The sequence below is a fragment of the Neovison vison genome, chromosome X, assembly GCF_020171115.1.
Source record: "Neovison vison isolate M4711 chromosome X, ASM_NN_V1, whole genome shotgun sequence".
Lineage (NCBI taxonomy): Eukaryota > Metazoa > Chordata > Mammalia > Carnivora > Mustelidae > Neogale > Neogale vison.
The window spans coordinates 68444288-68454374 of NC_058105.1; the positions used below are offsets into that span (position 1 = coordinate 68444288).

A 10087-nucleotide genomic window follows, 5' to 3' on the forward strand; every position below is an offset into this window, starting at 1 on the left:
AGTACCTTTTCTACTTTATAGAACTTCCATTGTTTTCCAGATTTGATCTTTAAAAATAGATTCCAGAACTTGAAACTGAACATCTTTATATCTGTAACAATACATTTTTTCAGAAACTCCTAAATATAAATTATCCTATCTATGAAAATAGGTATTTTTAAAATTGTCAAAGTCCCAATCAATGTTTAATATTAATGTTTATATTGGTTAGATTTTTAAAAACATGTAAGTCCAAACTTTGCCACGTGTTTATGTGGCATTTTGTTCGTTTCTCATTGCTCTCTCTCAAAGCTACTTATATATATTATACACATTTTCTGGTTTATTTTCATTAAAATGTATACTCTATGCAGGGCCAGATAGAGATGTCTTTCCAACATTATTTAAAAGTTAATGAGGTCAGATAATTCAAAACAATCAATATATAATAAAGTTAAAATTACTTTGACAAGACCATAGACATTTTTAAAATCAGCTTTATTCATCAACGAATCTCTGAGGAAATGTCACTTCCTCAGGGCACTTTGTGTATCTAAGACAGAACTACATGTCCCCTCCCCAGCATATTCTATCCTTTTACCTGGTGTTCTTTTTCTCTATAACGACTTATCTTCACTGACACTGTGTGTTATTTGTTAATAGATTCTAGGCCTGTGTTCCCAACATGGATCTGATTTGTTCACTGATATATCCCCAATTCCTCCAGTGGTGGCTGGCACACAGTAGCAGTTAATGAAATGTTTAATCAAAGTACAAAGAACCAAAAATTGTCTAAGGTCTAGAATGACTGTCCAATAATCAGATTCACCAGTGGCGCAGAAACACATTAATGACATTTAAAAGTGAACAACTTCTTTTGAGATTTTTTTTTTTCCAGCCCTTTCTTCCTTCAACATGGTAAATGAAGCTCACTGGCCTGGGATTTGCCTCCATCTATCAACTTTTGGTCAGTGAAGAAGTTTCAGAGAAAATAATACAATTATCAATCAGCAAAAGGGGGGGAGCGGACAAAGGGGGAAAACTAAGCAGTAGCCTCAATGGGGCATTCCCGGGCCAAATGCCCGGACTCGCCACAGCGGTAGCAGTTGACTTCGCTTGCTTTGCTGCAGTTGATGGCCACGTGGCCGATCTCACCACACCGGTAGCACTTGACTTGGGTACAGTCTTTCTGAATATGGCCATATTCACCGCAAGAGTAGCACTTCGGTTCTTCCTGACGGTCACAGTCACGAGCCAGATGGCCCGGTCGGCCACAAGTGTAACAGCACTGCTCTCTCTCTCTCTTCGGCTCCATACAGTCTTTAGCGATGTGGCCACTTCTCCCACAGTTGTAGCAGATGTCCTCGAGAAGGTCACAGTTCTTAGCATGATGGCCAGACTCACCACAGCGGTAGCAGATGTCAGACAGGTTGGTGGAACTGCACGGAGAACCTCTACCACGACCTCTGGCTCCGCGCCCTCGACTCCCTCCTGCCCTAGGACATCCCCGGGCCCAGTGGCCAGACCGTCCACACTTGAAACATTCGTTACTGCTCATGGCTGCGGTGAGATCTTAGGGTGAGCCGGCCCACCACTGTCCCGGAGGCTCTGACACGACTCCCCTTACGGCGGTTTAGAAACAAGTGGCCGTTTTTCTCCAGGGACCTCAACAACGTCACAGAAGGTTTGCACACGGCCCCAGTTGTGTGTCACAGACGTTCCAGCTGCCCTTCCCCCCACCCCGCCAGCCTGCCTGCCCCCCCTTTCCTTCCATACTGGAAGTCAAAAGCATGGCTGAGGGGCACCTGGGTGGCTCAGTGGGTTAAAGCCTCTGCCTTCAGCTCAGGTCATGATCCCAGGGTCCTGGGATCGAGTCCCGCATTGGGCTCTCTGCTCAGCAGGGAGCCTGCTTCCTCCTCTCTCTCTGCCTGTTTCTCTGCCTACTTGTGATCTCTGTCAAATAAATAAATAAAATCTTTTTTAAAAAAAGCATGGCTGAGTGTTGATGTTTTCTGCCTTTTTTTTTAAAGATTTATTTATTTATTTGAGAGAGAAGGAATATGAGAGGAAGCATGAGAGGGAGAAGGTCAGAAGGAGAAGCAGACCCCCTGCTGAGCAGGAAGCCCGCTGTGGGACTCCATCCTGGCAGTCCAAAATCATTACCTGAGCCAAGGGCAGTCACTCAACTAACTGAGCCAGCCAGGCGCCCTGTTTTCTGTCTTTTTAAAAAAAATAAACACGTGGGGGGCGCCTGGGTGGCTCAGTGGGTTAAAGCCTCTGCCTTCGGCTTGGGTCATGATCCCACGGTCCTGGGATCGAGCCCCGCATCGGGCTATCTGCTCCACGGGGAGCCTGATTCCTCCCCTCTCTCTCTCTGCCTGCCTCTCTGCCTACTTGTGATTTCTCTCTGTCAAATAAATAAAATCTTTAAAAAAAATAAAATAAAATAAACACGTGGGTCTTTAAGGTTGTTTGAATCCTTCCCTTTTCAGAAAATATACCCTATAAGATTACTTACACTTAAGAATTAGATCTTCGTGATCTAGTAGATGAGAACATTTTTACATATGCCCTACGGACGTAGGAAAAATATGTATGAGATGTAGCTAATCCAGTAAATGAAAGAAACTATAGTAAGTTAGTTCCAACCTTCTTTTTTGTTTTAAAAAAATAAAATACAAATTTTTTTCCTACCTTATGTGTCATATATATTTATATACCTTATGTGTCATATATATGTATGTATATGTGTCATATACATATATGTATATATGACCTTATGTGTCGTATATATATATATACGACACATAAGGTAGGAAAAAAAAATCTTTAAAATGCCACAGTGAGGGGCCCCTGGGTGGCTCAGTGGGTTAAGCCGCTGCCTTCGGCTCAGGTCATGATCTCAGAGTCCTGGGATCGAGTCCCACATCGGGCTCTCTGCTCAGCAGGGAGCCTGCTTCCCTCTCTCTCTCTCTGCCTGCCTCTCTGCCTACTTGTGATTTCTCTCTGTCAAATAAATAAATAAAATCTTTAAAAAAAATGCCACAGTGAGGGGCACCTGGGTGGCTCAGACGGTTTAGGGTTTGCTTTGGCTCAGGTCATGTTCACAGAGTTCCTGGAGCCAGCCCAGAGTCCAGGTCTCTGCTCAGGGGGGAATCTGTTTCTCCCTCAGCCTCTCCCCCTACGTGGTGCTCTCCTCTTCTCTCTCTGTCAAATAAATAAAATCTTTAAAAGAAATGCCACAGTGATACTTACAGTCTTGCAGATTTTATTGAGGGAATCCTAGTTTTCAACATAATCACCACCATTTAAGTTATAAGACATAACAAGATGGAAGCACTCAATACAAAAAATACTATCACTTGGAAAATAAATTACAAAACTGTAATTTAAATATTGGGCACATTTCCTCTCTGTTGTTTTCCAAATTGCTTATATCTTACATAAGCTGCATAAAGATTTATGGACATGTTCATTTATATAAACATACAAGTAAGTATGGAATACTAGACACTGAAATATCAACCAAAGCTATTTTGGATTTACATGATTGAATACAATTTTTTTCTCCTTATTTTCCTTCTCTGTACTTTGCAACTTTTGAAAGGGTTTAGGTCATTGGTAATTTTATTTTATTTTATTTTATTTTATTTTAAATTTTATTTATTTATTTGACAGAGAAAGCGAGAGAGCACAAGCAGGTGGAACAGTAGAGGGAGAGGCAGAAGCAGGCTTTCCAATGAGGGACTCAATTTCCAATGGGATCATGACCCTAGCTGAAGGTAGGTGCTTAACCCTCTGAGCCACCCAGGTGCCCCTGTTATTGGTAATTTTAAAACTCACAATAAACATTTTTCTTTAAGTTACTAGTTAACTATGTGTTTTGCATATGAATTTTTCTCGGGCCCACAACACAAATATATTTGGTAAAACAGACATAAGAATAGTATATGTAGCCTTTGGTTTTTATTTTCAATATGTCTTAATTGGAGTTTGCAACTGGTTCCATAAATGCAATGACAAAGATAAATATTTTCAAAAATTAATAAATGTTTAGAGCCAAAGAGCATGAGCAGTTGCCATATATATAGTAATGAAATGAGTTTTATTCATTAACAATTAAATGATGCTGCATAAATGGGGTTTCAAAAGACAAAAGAATCTCTCTGTGGTTCAAAATTTGATATGTGTTTATTAAATTAAACTTATGAATTATCACACATATATTTCCCTTTAGGTTTATACCCGTATTAAAGTAATTCATGCCCACAGTTTAAACTATTGATTTTCAAACAGTTTTAATTAAGACATGAAGTAAGATATGCATTTTACATCACGATAGATGATATAGGTGTGTGTGTTATAACTCAAACAAATTTTAGGAAAATATTTACCTTTAATGTGTGCAATGCCCTTTGATGTTTTCTTTTAAGTATTAAAAGAACAATTTACTCATACCAATAAATTTGATAACCTAACAAAATGGACACATTTCTTATAAAACACAAAGTACCATAAGTGATACAACTAGGAAATCTAATGAGTTCTCTATCCATTAATTTTTTTAATTTAGAAACTTCCAGTAAATTTAAAATAGAACCCACCTAAAAATTAGGATCATATAATAATGTAAGTTATACACCAGAATGTGTAAAAGATGCATATGGCAAAATGGAACTTAAAATGATGAAGTAACTATGAAATTTATATATCTATATCTATATACCTTAAGTACATTATATCACCAGTTGTATTTTCTAGCCTAGAACTGTTGGGTAAGACGAGGGGAAAGAGGAAATTAATATTCATCTAATATGTACAGTACACTAGACACTATGGCATACATTTTGAATTAGAAGGGCAAATGATGGGGCGCCTGGGTGGCTCAGTGGGTTAGGCTGCTGCCTTTGGCTCAGGTCGTGATCTCAGGGTCCTGGGATCGAGTCCCGCATCGGGCTCTCTGCTCAGTCAAGGAGCCTGCTTCCCTCTCTCTCTCTACCTGCCTCTCCATCTACTTGTGATTTCTCTCTGTCAAATAAATAAATAAAAAATCTTAAAAAAAAAAAAAAAAGAAGGGCAAATGATTTCTTTTTTTTTTTTTTTTTTAGATTTTCTTTATTTGAGAAAGACAGAGATAGCAAGAGAGAGCACAAGTGGGGAGTCGAGGGAGAACCCAGGCTCCCCAGTGAGCAGGGAGCCCAAAGCAGGACTCAATCCCAGGACCCTGAGGTTACAACCTGAACTAAAGGCAGATGCTTAACCGAATGAACCACCCAGGTGCCCCAGAAGAACAAATTATTTCTATAAGGAAATATATCCTTCCCTGTTTTTCCTGAAACTTGAGATCCTGAAAATCTAATTCAACTTAATATTACGGGAAGACAACATGAAATTTTGAAGAGAGGTGAGTTTGTGAATTTGTGAGCCCTTGCAAATCTTTTTGTTCCCCCTTCAGGCAAACACCCTAGTTTTATTTTTCTTTTCTTTTTCAAGTTCTTATTAACTTCTAGTTAGTTAGCACACAATATAGTATTAGTTTCAGATGTAGAATTTAGTGACTCATCACTTACAAGCAACACCAAGTTTTCATCATCACAAATGCCCTCCTTAATACCCATCCCCTATTTAATCTCCTCTGCTCCCCTCCCCTCCAGTAACCCTCAGCTTGTTCTGAATAGTTAAGAGTCTTTTTCCTGGTTTGCCTCTTTTTCCCCTCTATGCTCAGCTGTTCTGTTTCTTAAATTCTACATATGAGCGAAATCATTGGTTTTTGTCTTTCTCTAACTGACTTATTTCACTTAGCATAATACTTTCTACCTCCATCTACATCACTGCAAATGGGAAGATTTCATTCTTCTTTATGGCTGAGTAATATTAGTGTGTGTGTGTGTGTGTGTGTGTGACTGTGTGTGTGTGTGTGTGGTCTTCTGGATGTGAAATATTTATATATTTATATATGTATATATATATACATACATACATATGTATCTCACATCTTCTTTTTCCATTCATCAGTTAATGGACATTTGGACTCTTTCCATAATTTGGCTATGACGTTTTCCATTCATTTTGTAATAAATGCTGGTGGTGACCTATTAAATTCATCTCTCAAATACATTAAATGATTGCAACTCACAGTTCAGAACACACCAATCTAAAGAGTCATGACTATAAATGATATTTATGAGTTCTTGATGTTTCAATTTTGGATTTTTAATTGATCTATGATTTTCTGTTTCAGAGAATGAACATTTAGCTCTCTCTTACCTATACCAACTTTTGGTCCTCCTGATACACTTGCACATTTCAAACTCTCCACCTCAACCCGACCCCCTGCCACTGCTTGACTTTTCTCCTATTATTGGTTGGGTCGCTATCCAACATTTACATAATTATAAGTATGTAAATGCTACTTTGGCTGAGCCATGAATACTCTGTTCAATTTTCACTACCTGCACAGCTTTTTGTCTCATGGATTTAGTTACTGTCATTCTTTGTTTTCTTAGTTTCTCATATACTCACCTCAATTCTATTTCATATATCTATATGGCTACCTTTATACCAGTATCATAAGGTCTTCATTACTGTAGTACTTTTCTCTTCTTTTCCAAAATGTTGTGACTATTCTGAGTTTCTTGCATTTCCATATGAAATTAGGTATCACTTTGTCAATTTCTGCAAAAAAGGAAATTTTAATACATATTGTGGAACTTGTGGATAGATTTGGAAAGTATTAACAATCTTAAATCATCCAATATATGAGCACGGGATGTTGTTCCATTTATTTAGGTTTTTATTTTCACCCAACAATGTTTTGTAGTTTTCAGTGTGTAAGTCTCACCTATCTTTTGCTAATTTTTTTCTAAGTATTTCATTCTTTTTCATACTATTATAAATGGAATTATTTTTCTAATTTCATTTTTGGTTGTTCATTCCAGTATATAAAAATACAATTGTTTTTGTATACTGATCTTTTATTCTGCAACCTTGCTGAATTGAACTGATTTTTAGTCCCAATAGTTTTTCTTAGCTGATTCCTTAAGATTCTATAGACAAGATTATGTCAGACTATGGAGATAGTTTGAATTCTTCCTTTCCAATCTGGGTGGCATTTTCTTGCCTAATTGCCCTGAGTAGAACTTTCAATACAATGCTGAATAGAAATAGCGAAAGTCAACATCCTTGTCTTGTTCCTGATCTAGGGGGAAATCTTTGCCTTTAGGATCATTAAGTAAGATGTTAGCTATGGGTTTTTCATACATATTCTTTATCAGGTGAAGAAGTTCTACTTTGTTGAATGTTCTTATCATGCAGGGGTGTTGAATTTTGTCAAATGCTATTTCTGCATCTCGAGTGTACCTTGACTCTTCACATTTGCTAGAACGACCGGTTGAATAGAAGTTGTGAAAATGAACATCATTGTGTTGTTCTTGACCTAAAGGGGAAAGCATTCAGTCTTACCATTAAGTATGATGTTAACTGTGGGCTTTTGGTAGATCCCCTTTATCAGATTGAGGAAGTTTCCTCCTATTCCTGGTGTATTAAGCATTTTTTTTAATCATAGAAGTTCCCTGGATCTTGTCAAATTCTTCTGTGGCTATTGAGTTGACTACATGGTTTTGTCCTTTATTCTATTAATATGGTGTATTACATTTATTTTTATATGTTCATCTAATCCTACATTCCTCAGATAAATACTGCTTGATCAAGATGTGTAATCCTTTTTATGCTGCTGGATTTGGCATTCTAGTAATTTGTTGAGTGTTTTTGCATCTTTATTGATAGAGAATGTTGAGCTATTGCACTTTTATGATGATGATGATATCTCTGGTTGTCATTTCAAAGTAATACTGATCTCAAAAAATGATTTTTGAGGTCTTCCCACCTCTTCTACTCTTTGGAATAGTTTGTAAAGAATTGATACTATTTCTTTTTTATTTATTTTATTTTTTTAAAGATTTTATTTATTTGACAGAGAGAGATCACAAGTAGGCAGAGAGGCAGGCAGAGAGAGAGAGAGAGGAAAGCAGGCTCCCTGCTGAGCAGAGAGCCCGATGCGGGACTCGATCCCAGGACCCTGAGATCATGACCTGAGCCGAAGGCAGCAGCTTAACCCACTGAGCCACCCAGAAGCCCGATACTATTTCTTTTTTAAATGTTTGGAAATTTTCACTACTTAAGCCATCTTAGCCTGAGTCTTTCTTGTGGGAAGTTTGTAAATTACTAATTTAGTTTATTTACTTGTTGTAGGTCTATTCAGGTTTTTTATTTCTTATTGAGGCAGCTTTGGTAGTTTGTCTTTCTGGGAATTTGTCTAATTCATCTAGGTTACCTAATTTATTGGCATACCATTGTTCATAGTAGTCATTTATACTCCTTTTATTTCTATAAGTTCAGTAGTGATGCATTCTCTTTCACTCTGGTTTTGGAAATTTGAGTCTTTTCTCTCTTTTTTTTGGCCAGTCCAGCTAAAGGTTTTTTCAATTTTCCTGATCTTTCAAAAAGTCACTTTTGGCTTAGTCGATTTTCCATAGCGGGTTTTTTTTTTTTAAAAAACTCTTTATTTCACTATAATTTTTATTCCTTCCTCCTGTTTGCTTTAAGCTTAGTTTGCTCTTTTTTGTTCAGTTTCTTAAGGGGGAGGATTAGGTTATTGATTCAAGATCTCTCTTTTTTTTTATATGGGTATTTACAGCTATATACTTCCCTCTGCGCACTACTCCCATACTCCACTGCTACTCCCTCTGAGCTGCATCCCATAAATTATGGTACGTTGTGTTTTTTTCTCCATTTATTTCAAAATGTTTATTAATTGTCCTTGTGACTACTTCTTTGAGCCACTGGTTATTCAGGAGTGCAATATTTAATTTCCACATTTTTGTGAATTCCCCAAATTTCCTTTTGTTATTCATTTATAATTTCATTCCATTATGATTGGAGAACATACTTTGTATAATTTCAATCATTTTACACTTATTGAAGCTTGTTTTATGGCCTAGCATATGGTCTGTCTTGGAAAAATGTTTCATGAGGGCTTGAAAAGAATTTTTATTCTGCTGCTATTGGTTGGAACAGTCTCTAGATGTCAGATTAATTTGGTTGACAGTATTGTTCCAGCTTTCTATATCATTGTTGATTTTCTGTCCACTTGCAGCATCCATTATCATGAATAGAATATTGCAGCATCCATTATCATGAATAGAATATTAAGTTTCCAACTATTATTGTTGGATTATTCATTTATCTATTTAATTTTGTCTTTTTTTTTCCTAAGCATTTTGGGGATCTTTTGTTAGGTGTATATATGTTTTTAGTTGCTATAATTTCTTGATGAATCATCCTTTTTATCATTATAAAATGCTTTAACATTTTAAATATTTCTCCAAGGTGTCACATTTCTCTCTAACCCACAACTACTCTAAAGCAGGTCTATATCATCTCTTGACCAAGTGATTTGTCTAAAATGCAAAGTTCACCACATCACTCTCTTGCTTAAAATCTTTCTCTTCAATAACTACTAGATAAATTCTGTTGGGCCCAAGAGAGTAAGTAATCTTCCCAAGATCAAATTAAAACAGTGACCGAGCTAGGACTACATCCCAGATTTCCCAGCTCCCAATTGAATACTCTCCCTCCACCTTTGCTGTATATATCACTGAGCTGGGTACTCTGGACTAGCTTATTCAAACTTCGTTTAATTATCCTTCTTGTTTGAAAAGCTGGAAAGTCAAAAAGTCCACTTTCTATACTCACTTGCAGCCATAATTCTGGAAATAAAATAACATCTATCAATTAGAATCGAGTCCTCAAGATTTGGAAAGCAAATGTGACATCTTCCAGTTACATTTGCCTATTCCTGACAAATTAATTGTGCAGACTTGTCACACAAATACTTTTGATGTTCATTCATCAGCACTGTTTGCCAATAATCAGTTATGATGGTGACATCACTTTGGCTTTGGCTTTGGTGTACTCTTAAATTCATGGATGCAGTTGGAGCCTCATAGGTACCAGCAATTCTGGTCAGTTTTTTACTTTTGTTTTTTGTTTGTTTTGAGACGTAATCTGTAAATTCTGCCCTAGTTGGGGCTGCCAGAACCATGGATCC

At 37.1% G+C, this 10087-nt stretch overlaps 1 protein-coding gene across 1 annotated transcript; it reads right to left on the minus strand.

The window, feature by feature from the left end:
- Positions 1 to 1021: 1021 nt before the first annotated feature.
- Positions 1022 to 1537, minus strand: ZCCHC13 (zinc finger CCHC-type containing 13). The gene has a single exon (XM_044235092.1). The coding sequence runs from the start codon at positions 1535 to 1537 to the stop codon at positions 1022 to 1024; it is 516 nt and encodes a 171-aa protein (XP_044091027.1).
- Positions 1538 to 10087: the final 8550 nt, after the last annotated feature.

Coding starts and splice junctions, on each gene's coding strand:
- ZCCHC13 (XM_044235092.1), bottom strand. CDS start 1,537: ATGAGCAGTAACGAATGTTTCAAGTGTGGACGGTCTGGCCACTGGGCC.